The following is a 15137-nucleotide window of genomic DNA, read 5'->3' as shown; positions in this document are numbered from 1 at the left end:
AAACAACTTAATTATGCATTTACAACACTTTATCACACCCCCCAACTAGCTTTTTGCTAGTCTCTAGCAAACAATGCGGCAAAAAGAAATGAAGGATGAAGCTGCCCTACAAGTTCACTGAACTCAAAAATCTCTACAAAAGATCAAATCGTATTGAAATCTTGGGCATTGGAATGTAGTTAGGTCAGATTATAGCTCAACACAAATGCCTATAAAATTCTCAAGAACTCAAGCTAGGGAAATGTATTTAAGCCGCAGATTTTTGAGTGCTTCAAGTGTGTGAACAGATTACCATTCGTTGTTTTCAGGATTTCTCACAGTAGTCTCAAACCAGTAACTTTTCAAGAAAAACCAAAAGGCCTTTTCAACAATTCAAAACCATTACATTGGTAGCTTTCACGTTATCACACTTTGAAAGATCTTTTTCTTTCTTACAAAAAAAAATCCCGGTGATAGGCAGCCTTTTCTTATGTACCTGCAAATGTGTTTTTTTTTTTTTTTTTTTTTGATCTCTGGCCTGCCCCTTTTCTCATTTATTTTACCTCCAATTTCCTTTACTCTCTTTTTTTTTTAAATGGAGTTTCTCATTCACTTTTCCTAGGCCATTAAGATATAGTTCATTGCAGTTCTTGCTAGTTATTAGGATGAAAACCACTGATTGACATCGAACAAAACAACAAAAATATCTGCTTGTGTCTATTGGGGTCATCAATCAATAGCTTTGGACCACATTGTCTAAGTTTGAGTTGCTAAGATTATTACAAAGTCTTGAGTTGAGCTTAAATCTAAACCAATGGGGATTAGTGTAGCCCAAGGCTGCCATTGTTTGATCTTAGGTAGAGAAGTTTGAAAACTAGCAACTTTGCAAAAATTAGATTCCACCATTTTAATTCATTAGAGACCAAGTGGTGGGAGTGAAAGTACCCTAAGGTGAAAATTTAGCAAAGAAGTTTCATAAAAGTGAACATTCAAGAGAAACATCTAACATGTGAAAGCAAAAATTAGATTTTTCACCCTCCAACTGGAAATGAGCATTGTCCTCAATGATTAAAAAAAAAAGAAAAATACCAAAAGAACAACAATAAAATAAAAAATGATAATGAAGGGGGAAGAAAAAGTACCTGGTCTGAGAAGAAAAAGATAACAAGGGAAGACAATGGAAAGTAGAAGAGAGAAAATATACTTGCAGAAACTAAAAGCAAAAACAGAAAAAAAAATTGTAAGAAAGAATCGAAATAAAATAACAGATAAGTCAAACATCAAGGCTCGGTTGGAGGGTCAGGGTCCAGTAAATGGATAGTGGTATCCTCTGGTGAAAAATGGTCAAGGAAAGGTTTGAGCCGCTGTCCATTCACCTTAAAAATATTCTCATTGTGTGGATTGAGGATTTCAACAGCCCCATGGGAAAACACTATCTGAATAATATAAGGACCACTCCATTTTGATCGAAGTTTACCGGCAAACACATGGAGTCTAGAGTTATAGAGGAGAACCTTTTGATTGGGGAAAAAACTCTTCCTCAGAATATGCTTATCATGGAAAGCCTTAGTTTTCTCCTTGTAAAGTTTGGCATTATTGTAGGCATCGTGTCTCAACTCTTCTAATTCATTCAAATCCAATTTCCTTAAAACACCAGAATTGTTAGTAGAAAAGTTAAAGTGTTTGACAACCCAATAAGCCTTGTGTTCTAGCTCAATAGAGAGATGACATGCTTTACTGTAAACCAAACGATAGGGAGACATGCCTAGGACAGTTTTAAAAGTTGTCCTATGAGCCCATAAAGTGTTCGAAAGCCTCAAAGATCAATCTTTTCTATTTCGGTTGACTATTTTTTCAAGAATGGCTTTGATTTCACGGTTGGCCAACTCAACTTGGCCATTGGTTTGAGTATGATAAGGAGTTGAAATTTTATGATGGACCCCATATTTTTTCATTAACGTCGCAAATGGTTTATTGCAAAAGTGGGAACCTCCATCACTAATTAAAACCCTTGGTATCCCAAATCGAGTGAAAATGTTGTCTTTCAAAAATTTTAACACCACCCGATGGTCATTGGTCCTACATGGTATTGCCTCAACCCATTTGGAAACATAATCCACAGCAACAAGAATGTAAAGATAACCAAAAGAAGACAGAAAAGGACCCATAAAATCAACCCCCCAACAATCAAAAATTTCTAGTGCTAAGATGGGTTGTAAGGGCATCATGTTTCTACGGGTGATTCCACCTAACTTTTGGCATGGTTCACATGCTTTACAAAAATTATATGCATCCTTGAACATGTGGGGCCAATAATAACCACATTGCAAGATTTTAGCCCCTGTTTTCTTAGCTGAAAAGTGGCCTCCACACGCACTAGCATGGCAAAAATTTAATATGTGTGGAATGTCACTGTTGGCCACACACCTCCTCAAAATTTGATCAGAACAATATTTGAACAAATAGGGGTCATCATAAAAGAAAGATTTGACTTCCAATTTAAACTTTTTGATGTCTTGAGAACTCCAATGTGGTGGGATGTGTCATGTTACCAAGAAATTTACAATATCAGCAAACCAAGGCAAAGAATCAACAGCTAGAAGTTGTTCATCAGGAAAGGAATCTGAAATAGGAGCGAAAGGTTCAGAATTTTCAACAAAGAGTCGTGATAAGTGGTCGCCAACCACATTTTCCACTCCCCTCTTATCCTTGATGCTGGTATTAAATTTCTGCAATAGCAAAATCCACCTAATTAGTCGAGGTTTGGCATCTTTCTTTGTGAGCAAATATTTAAGAGCTGTATGGTCAGTGAATATAATAATTGGAGAGCCTAAAATGTAAGCTCTAAATTTATCCAAAGCAAAAACAACTGCTAGCAACTCTTTTTCAGTAGTGGAGTAATTTTTCTGAGTTGCATCAAGTGTTTTGCTTGCATAGTAGATCACAAATGGAATCTTTCCTCTTCGCTGACCAAGAACAGCACCTATGGCGAAATCACTGGCATCACACATGATCTCAAATGGCAATGATCAGTCAGGTGGTTGAATTATAGGTGCAGTGACCAACATAGATTTGAGTGGCTCAAAAGCAACTTGACATGCATCAGTCCAATTAAAAACACAATCCTTAGCTAACAACTTAGACAAAGGTCTCGATATGGGGCTAAAGTTTTTTATGAAACGCCTATAGAACCCGGCATGTCCTAAAAATGATCTAATATCCTTGACGGATTTTGGAGTAGGTAACGTCGATATTAGATCAATTTTGGACTTGTCAACTTCAATATCTCGGGTTGAAATGATGTGACCAAGAACAATACCTTCCCGCACCATAAATGGCATTTTTCCCAATTTAAGAGCAAATTTTTCTCTTCACATCGAGCTAAAACAGCAGTGAGGTTAGTAAGGCATGCATTAAACGAATCACCATAGACTGAAAAATCATCCATAAACACCTCTAAGATATGCTCAACCATGTCACTAAAAATACTTAACATGCATCGCTAAAATGTGGCGGGTGCATTGCAAAGTCCAAAGGGCATTTTCCTAAATGCAAAAGTTCCAAACGGACAAGTGAAAGTAGTTTTTTCTTGGTTTTCAAGGGCTATTTCAATTTGATAATATCCCGAAAAGCCATCAAGAAAACATTAAAAACTATGGCCCGCAACTCTTTCCAAAGTTTGGTCTAAAAATGGTAATGGAAAATGGTCCTTTCTTGTGACAGCATTTAGTTTTCTAAAATCAATGCACATGCGCCATCCAGTGGTGGTCCTAGTGGGACTTAACTCATCCTTTTCATTTTTCACAATTGTAATCCCAGATTTCTTAGGAACTACTTGAGTAGGACTTACTCATTGACTATCCGAGATGGGATAGATGATACCTACATCGAAAAGCTTCAAGACTTCATTTTTAACCACCTCATTCATTGTAGGATTCAACCTCCTTTGCATCTCTCGAGTTGGTGATGAATTTTTCTCCAAGAAAATTCAATGTGTGCAAATGGTGGGGCTGATTCCTTTAATGTCGGCAACCGACCATCCAAGTGCTCCTTTATATTGCTTTAGGACCCGTAGGAGTTGCTCCTCTTGCTCAACTGTCAAAGAAGATGAGACAATACATGGAAAAGTGTTAGTTGGCCCAAGGAAAACATATTTCAGCGATTCAGGTAGTGGTTTCAAAATCGGAGATGGTGGGACTTCATCCGATGGTTGCTGGTTTATGGGTTGTAGTGGCAGATCTTCAAATTTGAATCGCCACAATGAGTCCATTTTGTTACCTGCACCAGAATTTACTGCATTAGTATCCAATAGCTCAATATTTTCTAAGGTTCCAGGTAAAACATGTTCCATTTGACTCTCTTGCTCTAATAAAAAAAATTCTTCAGCAAGTAAAGATTCCAAACAATTCACTTCTTAGGGTTCTTTCAAATCTTGTGGCTGCCTACAAGTGTTGAACACATTTAACTCCAACGTCATATTTCCAAATGTCAATTTAAGAATGCCACTTCGACAATTAATCAAAGCGTTGGAAGTGGCCAAAAATGGCCTCCCTAAAATGACGGGTGCCTGAAAAACAGAATGAGGAGTTAATTGAAAATCCAATACCACAAAATCGACGGGATAATAAAATTTATCCACTTGCACCAACATTGGGCGAGGGAAGTTGCCGAGGTACGAAACATGTCGTCAACAATCACCATTTATCCCTCCAGGAAGGTTAAACAATAAGAGTATTGCTACTATTCCTTGTAATCTTTCTATACTCATATTTTTAATTTTTTTTAATAAACTGTGTGGCACCACATGATGGTGTTACGTCATTAGGGCAAAGTGAGCAATATAACTGGAGCGACATAGCATCTTTTCTCATCATCATAATAAAATTAAAAACAGATAAATAAAGAAAATGAAATAATAAAAAATGCAACATCCAAACTCTAAATAAAGAACAAAAAAACATACATAAAAATTTTTACAATCCAAGCATCTAGGCAAAAGCCACATACTTATAAAATAATATTACAAATTAATCCACAACTAAAATAAGACGAAATGTATCCAATCACCACTTAAATGACCAAATTGAAATCAACACTACAAACATATTAATATAACTCACAAGTCACAACTACAAGGGTACAACTCTACATGTCACCACACACAATCAAATGATTTTTCTGTGAAAACATAGCAATCAAATATCTTAGTTTTAATATTTTTTTCATGTTAACCAAAATAACTAGTATAGTGGTATGTTTTTCTCATCTCAATCATCCAATAGGTGTGGACATTGTCTCTGATGCCTCTGTAGAATCTTCAACCTCCCCCATAAGTTCTATACATAAAGACGAAAACAAACCAAATTATATAAATTCACATAACATATAAATCATAAAAAAATATAAAAAGAAATAAACCTGTAACATACCCATATCGAAGTCTATCATAATTGGAGATAAACTATTTCGGAATGGATTAAGTACACGTCTGGCCATGATAAATGTGGATTCAAAGGTCACTGTAGACATCGGTATTGCAAGAACATCTTTTGTAATTTTTGAAAGTATACGATATCTAACAACATTAACCTTCCACCAAGTTAGACTGTCAAATCTTCCATTATCTTCCCCATAATTTTCAGATAGGTATTTATCCACTTTTGAGACTTGCTTTTCAAATAGTTTTTTTTTATTGCAACCACTGCTTAAATTGAGCCAACCTCAGTGCCTTCCTATTCTCAACTCTACTTCCTATACTAGTTACATATTTAGTTAAGGAACTTGTGCGTTGCTATTGTAGACAATAACTATGGCATTCTTCATATTCAACGTACGCATAATACATATAGGTCAAAGCACTTTTCACCTCAATTTCAACTCAATTGCTCTTGTAGAATCATGAGCATACATTGTTTCCAAAGAAAACTCAAGATATTGCATCCTATGTCGAGAATCAAGAACAAGCCCACATGAAACAAGATATTAATATTATCAAACTTACCACAATATTTGTCAAATTTTTGTCTCATATTTATTGCCATTAATCTCACCACATGTCCTCATTCTTCACACTCTGTGTTAAATGTGTCTTGAGTTGTAACTAGTTTCATAAAAAAGAGTTACAAGTTACATATTGACCACCTGAAAAATGTAAGGTTGTATCATGAAAGAATTTAAGAAACCTCACAAACACTCTTTATCTTATCCCCATCATCCTTTTTAGGAGGAAACTAGTAAAAAAGAGTTGCAAAAGGGCTTGAAGTGAAAAACAATGAAGCTAGAGTTTTTTGGTTGGGGGCTTTGAGTTACTAGGTTGAAGGGACGAATTAGGAAGCATTTAGGGTTTAGATTCAATATTAATCTAAACTGAGTTGTTTCAACATAGGAGTTACTAAAAAAAACTTGAGTTGCGTAAAACGGTGCCACGCAACTTGGCTAATTAATTAACTTAACAAATGACACTGTTTAATTTTTAACTAAATCATCTTTCTCATTAATAAAATGATTGTTCATAATCATATTAATGATGTTAATAGTAAGTAACTTAGTACTAAATAGGCAATGTAAGATGTTGTGCATAATGACCTATCTTAACACATTAATATTTTATGTATGATTAATGAATGATGGTAGTGGATACTTGCAACTTAGGTATCTTACAAAAATGCGCTTAAGTAGTTTAACTACGTGTAGAGTATGTACCATTATTAACGTATATAATATTTTATATGGTCAGTGACCATAATTAATTAGACTAAATAAAAATTACATAATTAATTTATATAACTATTTAGAATACACTATAAAATACAATATTAAAATTAGTTAAAAATTACTTAAAATTTATATAATTAGTTTTGTCGAGCTGGTCCGGTCCGGGGTGAAAAACACCACTCTGAGATTGGAATAAAAATTAAATCTCATAATTTCCAATCAAGACTGAAACCAATTAAACTCCGATTTGGACCAACCAAAACCATCCAGTCTGAATCAAAAATCTTACATCCCTAGTTGTGATTTGTCTTCAACATTATAAAAAAATGCTAACCACACACTTGCAGAAGTGCTAGATTTAAGAAACAATTAGTGGGAGGGTATGTGCCCGACTGCCTTTAAAATTAAATGAAACTTGAAGAAAAATAAAATAAGAATTAATGTTTTGAAAATAGTATAGGACAGTGTTCGGACCCAAGGTGAGCAAACAATGTTCGCACCAAAAATAAGATAAAAGTTCATGAACCTTTCTTGGTCTGATGGCACCCGCCTCCTCTTGGTATTTCTCAAGTTCAATATTGATGATGTTTCTGAAAGGAAGGAATCCTGGTTTACTAGGATGCGATCGTGTTATAAGAAGTCATGAAGGTATGTTTGTTCACACTTTCTCATCTGCCTTGTATTTGGAATGAACTTATATGCAGAGATTAGTGATTTAAAAATTGGTCACGTTATCAGCTTCAACTTACAAACATAGTTGTGGAGACTATTTTTCGTTAGTTGTGCATTGGTAGGGATGTATAGAAACTGATGGGACTGGCCGCCGGAGTCCGGATCCGGTCGAAACTGGCAGAGAACCGGTCGACTGGCAGTATAAAAATAAGGAAACTGATGCTAGTCGGTTTAGTTTCAGTCTGAACCAAACCCATACCGCTAAACCTGCCAGTTATATATATCAGAAATGCTAAATGCCCCGAAGATGTGTCCCGAATTTTTTTTTTTTTTTTTTTACTTAGTGATTAAGTAAGTGTTTTTTAATGATGTTGTGAATTTTTTATTTTTTTTTATAAATGTTTATGATGATTAAAAAAATAGATGAAATAAAAGAAATAAAAAATAAAAAAGTACTTTTTGCCTGTTCGGTGGACTTTCGGGCTACATCTCTTGGGAGATGTAGCACTGCTCTATATATATATTTTTTATATTATATGTATATAAAACGATGTCGTTTCACTCAAGTAAGTGAAATGGCATCGTTTTTTCTCATATGCATGTTCGCTTCTTCCCACCAACGGCATAGTCTGTCGCTCCCCTCTTCCTTCACAGAGATGCCGACGACAGACCGACGAATCGCACCGATTCACGCCGAGACCGAGGCTACCTGTTTTCTCTCCCAAAATTGGCCAATTCGGCCAGCTCTAAGCCTCTCCAAAACTCGCCGGTGTAGCATCAGTCTTGCATCGAAATCGCACCTACCACGTCGGTTTGCAGCCCTATGCATTGGTTTAAAATAGGAAACAACCTCCTTTTCAATACTTTGAACAATGGGAAAACATTATTTCTCCTTTTTCTGCATAATTGCGGTTTGGATAGTAAAATGAGATGAGACTCTTTCACTATCCAAACAAGGACATATCTTTGATCTATGTCACATTTATAAAAAGGGAAATACAATTGCTGATGGTGTTGGTAATATAGAGGCAACTGGTTGATGCTCCTTTCATTTTTGTAAGTCACCTGATTGGCCTGGACTAAGAAGATTTGATCAAATCACCACACTTCAAATGTGGTGAGTATGCTTCTATATATATTTAATATTTACATAACGTCTAATTACATAAAAGGAAACTAGAATCAATTTGTACAATGGAATTCCTAGAATTAAGGTAAAAGATATGAGGCCTTGAATTAAGGCATAGTTTCCTTAACACCCCTCCGCAAGCTGAGCGTCGGATTGGAACAGACATGAAGCTTGGTTCGAAAGAATTCAAAGAGAGGGCGATGAACACTTTTGGTGAAGAGATCAGCAACCTGTAGGTGAGAAGGCACATACTGCGTCCGAAGTTTTCCAGCAACAACAAGTTCCCGAAGGAAATGATAATCGAGTTCAACATGCTTAGCTCATTTGTGAGAGATAAGGTTAGAACTTAAGAAGAGAGCACTTTTATTGTCACATAAAAGAAGTGGCTTTTGCTAAAGGGGAACCTTGAGGTCCTAAAGGAGGTGCATGAGCCAGAGAAGTTCAGCTGCGGTGGTCGCAAGAGCACAATATTCAAATTCACAGCTGGAACGGGAGACAGTAGGTTGCTTCTTGGCACTCCAGGAGACCAAATTATCGCCAAGATAAATAGAGTAGCCAGAGGTAGAACGATGAGTGTCGTGATAGCCAGCCCAGTCAGCATCAGAGTAAGCAACTAAAACACTAGAAACAGCAGAAGAGTGAAAGATAAGACTAAAGTGAAAAGAGTGCCCTTGACATAGTGAAGAATATGCTTGATAGGAAGAAAGTGATCTGTAGTAGGAGCATGCAGAAACTGACTGACAGAATTGACAGCATAAACAATGTCAGGCCGTGTGATGGTCAAGTATTGTAATACACCAACAAGAGATCTATAGAGAGTGGGGTCCGAGAAAAGGGAACCATTTCCAGTCAAGTGTTGGGAGACGACCATGGGAGTGTGAACTGGCTTGCTATCAATTAACTGGGCCCGAGTAAGGATATCCGGTGCATATTTTAGTTGACTGAGAAAGAGACCATCAATAGTGGAGGTAGCTTCCAAACCAAGAAAATAACTGAGGGAACCCAAATCTTTGGTAGCAAACTTAGAAATAAGCTTGCGAGTGAAGCTGTCAAGAAGAGAAGAATTGTTGCCAGTAATGATAATATCATCAACATAAAGGAGCAAATAAATAATATTAGAATGCTGATGAAACACAAAAAGAGAAGTGTCAGCACGGTTGCAAGAAAAACCAAGTGTAATGAGAAAGGAACTGAAGTGCCGAAACCATGCGCGAGAAGCTTGCTTAAGGCCATAGAGAGCTTTCTTCAACTAACAAACATGGTTGGGGTAGCGAGGATCAACATACCCAAGAGGTTGCTTCATATAAACAGTTTCAGTGAGAGTACCATTGAGAAAGGCATTCTTGACGTCCAGTTGGCAAATAGGCTATCGATTAGTAACAGCAAGAGAAAGCACAACACGAACAGTAGTGGCCTTGATAACAGGACTAAAAGTATCGATGTAATCAAGTCCAAGTACCTAAGTGTAGCCTTTGGCAACAAGGCGGGCTTTGAGGCACTCAATGGATCCATCAGGTAGATATTTGGTCCGAAACACCCATTTGGAATCCACAATGTTGGTGTTAGCAGGCCGAGGGACCAATATCCAGGTGCGATTGTTTTGCAGGGCATGAACTTCGTCATCCATGGCAGCAAGCCAGACAAGATTCTTAGCAGCATATTTGAAGCATTTGGGCTCAGTAGATGCAAGAAGAGCATAGAGAAGTCCAAAGCCCAAAACACTGAGATTTGCCGGATGACGAGTCCTGAAAATACCAGCCTTTGCTCGTGTGAGCATCGGGTGAGAACCCAACGGAAATGCTAGAACAGGAGTGTGAGTAGGAGCAGGAGCAGGAGAATCAATGGCAGTCTCAACAGAAGACGAGCTAGGATCCTGGACCAGTGAAGAGGGACCTGCAAGAGAATGAGGAACCTGCAAAGACTCATCCACTAGGTCAGTACAAATAGCACACGGTTTAGATCCGGATGGAGTAATGTGTGAGGAATGGTGCATAGTGGAGGAGGGAGGGGGGTCGGTATGGAGAAGATTGGGTTCAAGAAAATTGAAAAAATTAAGGAATGATATGAGCTGAGCGTGAGAGCTGGAATGAGAGGGAAAATAGGTTTCATCAAATTGAGCATGTCGGGTGATATATAGCCTAGATGTAGTGCTGTCAAGACAACGAAACCCTTTATGAGAAGGACTGTAACCCAAAAAAATGTAAGGGATGCTGCGAGTAGAAAATTTGTTAGGCATATAATCACGCAGACAAGGGTAAACACGACAACCAAAAGGATGAAAATTTTCATAGTTGGGTGAAGAACCATAGAGAAGCTCGAAGGGGGACTAAACTCCAAGAAGCGGTGTCGGCAAGCGGTTGATAATGTAAGCTGCAGTGCTGAAGGCGTCAACCCAGAAGCAAGGGGAAAGATGGGAGTGAAAAAGGAGGGCTAGACCAGTCTTGGTTACATGACGATATTTTCTTTTGGCGCGACCATTTTGGGCGAGTGTATATGGGCATGAGAGTTGATGGTGAATACCCGAGGTGCGAAGATGCGCATTGAAGCGATTGTTGGTAAAATCAGCACCACCATCACTTTGAAAAATTTTGATGCAGGTGGAATGTTGATTTTCAACAAATTTTTGAAATTGAATGAAAATGTCATAAAAGTCAAATTTTAATTTCAAGGGATAGAGCTAAGTGAATCGAGAATGGTCATCAATAAATATGACATAATAAAGAAAATCCAAATTTTATTTGACGGAGAAGGGCCCCAAATGTCCAATGAATAAGATCCAACACATGAGATGACCTACGTTCATTCTGAGCATAAGGTAAGCGGTGATTTTTTGCAAGTTGACATGTACTCCACAATGCTGGAGAAGGCAATAATGATGTAAGATGAAGATGACCTTTTTTATTCAAAAAAAAGATAATGGAATGGTTTACATGTCAAAGGCGAGCATGCCATAAATCATATGAAGCATGAAGAGCTTTATTCTTACGAACATAAATAAAAGCAGAGTTGCCGCGCTCCAGCACATATAGGCCACCATCTCGTTTACCGGTTGCCACCACCCTTCCCGTTTGACGATTCTGGACAGTAAAAGAATTATTAGTAAATGTAACAAAGAGAGGAAAATCAGATGTTAATTTACTAATTGAGAGGAGATTTTTGGTGAGACGGGGAACAACTAAAACATCTAATAAATGGAGATTGAGGATTGAAAAGATGATACCGGTTTGGGTAATGGGTAGGGAAGCACCATTCCCTACAATTACACAATCCTTACCCGTGTAGTTACTTGATTGGTCCAAAGTGGAAAGGTCTGTGGTCATGTGGGCCGAAGCCCCAGTATCCAAATACCAGTCACTGGGCTCGGGCCCATTTAGTGCACAAGATGCATTGAAGGCCTCGGCAAGGTGAGCGGCAGAGTCACCCCGTGCATACCTCTGGTTGCACCGATTGGCATAGTGGCCCTCCTGCTGGCAGATTTGACACCGTGGTGGACGGCGTCCCTGGCTTGAGCGGTGGCGCTGGTTCAGGCGCTGGTTCGGCTGCCCGTTGCTGCGGCTGGAGGGAGAGTTGCCATGGCCATTTTGATGGCTTTGTTGCGGGTGAGAGGAGGAGTTCCTCTGGTTGGACCGAACGTGGCCGTGGTTGGTGGTTGTGAAGCCAGCAGAAGGAGGAGCCGATTGTTCAAGAGACTGTTGAAAGAGTTCGAAACTCTCTGCTTTGGAGACGAGATCGGAGAAACAGGGCAAGGGGTTTTAGGCCATTTGAGCGGTGGAAAAATTGGTGAAATCAGACCCAAGACCTCAGAGAAACCAGTGCAATTTATCAGTGCCGTCGACAAGCCGTCCAATGGCGTGAAGTTGATCACAGAGAGATTTGAAGTTACGGGCATACTCAGAGATCGTGCGTGTGCCACGTTTCATCAACTGGAGATCGTCTTTGAGACAAATTTCTCAAGCTTTGGAGCGATGGCTGAAGGAGTTTTCAAGGGCAAGCCAAATCTCGCGTAAGGTGGAGAGACCCACAACCTTAGCCATAGCTTCTTCAGTGAGGGAGGAGAGCAAGAGGCTTAGGAGGCGTTGGTCAGTTTGCTTCTGCGCCAAGTGTTTGATATTGGGTGTCTCAGAGGTGGGGGGATGAAAACGTGGGGGAGGTTTAAGGGTGCCATCCACATGGCCTAATAATTCTTGGCTTTCAAGTAGGGGAAGTAATTGACTCTTCCACAGGACGAAATTAGAGCAGGAAAGCTTGATGCTAACCATGTGAATCTTGGTGTTGAAGGGAAGAAGGGTGGGGTTGGGTTCGGTAGCCATGGAGAGAAGAAAAATGATCGGAGGATGCTAATCCGATAGGACTCGTGATACCATGAGAAGATTTGATCAAACCACCAAACTTCAAACGTGGTGAGTATGCTTCTATATATATTCAATATTTACATAACGTCTAATTACATAAAAGGAAACTAGAATCAATTTGTACAATAAAATTCCTAAAATTAAGGTAAAAGATATGAGGCCTTAAATTCAGGCATAGTTTCCTTAAGATGGACAAAGATGGATTGCCCTCCATCAGGCATTAATGGGCTATATTTGATACGTTGACAAGGTTTTTCCATAGTATAGGATTTTCTTTTCTAGTTGATATATAAACAACTGTTTCTCTTTATAGGTGTTTTTTCAAGGTTATAAGTTTTGGATTTTTGTAACAACTAAAGCCTTCTATCATGTACTTTATGTTTTAGCCAGAAGTGAGGGTGAGGTAATGTTACTCTTTCTAAAACTTCAAAAAATAAAAAATAATTTTTTATTAAGATTTGTTTGAAAAAAGTTTTTATCTTAAAATTCTCATCTTATCTCATTTTTAAACATTATTACAATATAAATACTTTTAAACTAATCATTATAATTTTTTTAAATTAATCATTATAATTTTTCTAAACTTTCAAACAAAAAATAAAAAATAAATAAACTTTTTCAAATTTTTAAATAAAAATAATATTATAACAATATTTTAATTTTATAATATTTTTTATTCAACTTTTTCTTTATCTTTTCTCAAAATCTAAAAAATACTTAACTCATACTATTTCACTATTATTTACCAACCATCTTACTACTATCACAAAATTCTATCTCCATTTACCATCCCCAATTTTTTTTGTTATCTTAATTTTTCACTCGATTGACTTTGTTCCTTTGTTCCTCCTGCGACATTTTGATTCATGGATGTTCTAGCGAAAGTGTGCATGGCCGTGGATTGGCTGGATGGACGGCCCAGATCCAACCTCTGATGCAGTACTGTAAAGAGTAGACTTGCACATCTGCCAGGCAAAAGTGGTGCGGCCACCACTTTATCCGTTCAATTTTCTTCCATGGATTAAGCCCCTTCAGTACCATTTATTTCTTCTTCGGGAGTCTTTTGCCCTAGAATAAAATCCTCTCTGCTCTGATACAGACAATTTTCCCTAAACAGTAAACAGGAATATGGGGGCGAGCAGCGATCCGAATCAGGACGGTTCTGACGAGCAGCAGAAGCGGTCGGAGATATACACGTACGAGGCACCGTGGCACATCTATGCCATGAACTGGAGTGTCCGCCGCGACAAGAAGTACCGGCTGGCTATAGCCAGCCTCCTGGAACAGTACCCAAACCGCGTGGAGATCGTTCAGCTGGACGACTCCAACGGTGAGATCCGCTCCGATCCAAACCTCTCCTTTGAGCATCCCTACCCTCCCACCAAGACCATCTTTATCCCGGACAAGGAGTGCCAGAAACCCGACCTTCTCGCAACCTCCAGCGATTTCCTCCGTGTGTGGCGGATCTCCGACGACCACCGCGTCGAGCTTAAGAGCCTCCTCAACGGAAACAAGAACAGCGACTTCTGCGGTCCCCTCACCTCCTTCGACTGGAACGACGCCGAGCCCAAGCGCATCGGCACCTCCAGCATCGATACCACCTGCACCATCTGGGACATAGATCGCGAAATCGTCGACACCCAACTCATCGCTCACGATAAGGAGGTATACGACATCGCCTGGGGCGGAGTCAGTGTCTTTGCATCCGTCTCCGCCGACGGCTCCGTCCGCGTCTTCGATCTTCGTGACAAGGAGCACTCCACCATCATCTACGAGAGCTCCGAGCCTGACACCCCCTTGGTTCGCCTTGGCTGGAACAAGCAGGACCCCAGGTATATGGCCACAATCATCATGGACAGCTCTAAAGTCGTCGTCCTTGACATCCGCTACCCCACGCTACCTGTCGTTGAATTGCAGAGGCATCAGGCTTCCGTCAATGCTATTGCCTGGGCTCCCCACAGTTCCTGCCACATCTGCACGGCCGGGGATGATTCCCAGGCCTTGATTTGGGACTTGTCCTCCATGGGCCAACCTGTCGAGGGTGGCCTGGATCCTATTCTCGCGTACACGGCCGGGGCGGAGATCGAGCAGCTGCAGTGGTCCTCGTCCCAGCCCGATTGGGTTGCCATTGCTTTCTCCACCAAGCTTCAGATACTTAGGGTATGATGTGTATTGAATGATTATGTTTTAATTTTATATATATCGCGGGTTTGAGTTCGCAATGGAACGATCCATGCCTTGTCTTATACTGTGTGTTCGTCTTTTTTAGATTCCAATTTATAGTTTCTCAA

At 39.2% G+C, this 15137-nt stretch overlaps 1 protein-coding gene across 1 annotated transcript; it reads left to right on the top strand.

The window, feature by feature from the left end:
• The first annotated feature begins 13664 nt into the window (after positions 1-13664).
• Positions 13665-15137, top strand: LOC121250284 (WD repeat-containing protein LWD1). Its single transcript, XM_041149367.1, has one exon. The coding sequence runs from the start codon at positions 13975-13977 to the stop codon at positions 15010-15012; it is 1038 nt and encodes a 345-aa protein (XP_041005301.1). The 5' UTR covers positions 13665-13974; the 3' UTR covers positions 15013-15137.

Source organism: Juglans microcarpa x Juglans regia, chromosome 2D (genome assembly GCF_004785595.1).
Source record: "Juglans microcarpa x Juglans regia isolate MS1-56 chromosome 2D, Jm3101_v1.0, whole genome shotgun sequence".
In the NCBI taxonomy this organism is placed as follows: domain Eukaryota; kingdom Viridiplantae; phylum Streptophyta; class Magnoliopsida; order Fagales; family Juglandaceae; genus Juglans; species Juglans microcarpa x Juglans regia.
This window is presented reverse-complemented; position numbering and strand designations above follow the sequence as displayed.

What these genes read in the sequence shown, in the direction of transcription:
- LOC121250284 (XM_041149367.1), top strand. Translation starts at nt 13,975, where the DNA reads ATGGGGGCGAGCAGCGATCCGAATCAGGACGGTTCTGACGAGCAGCAG.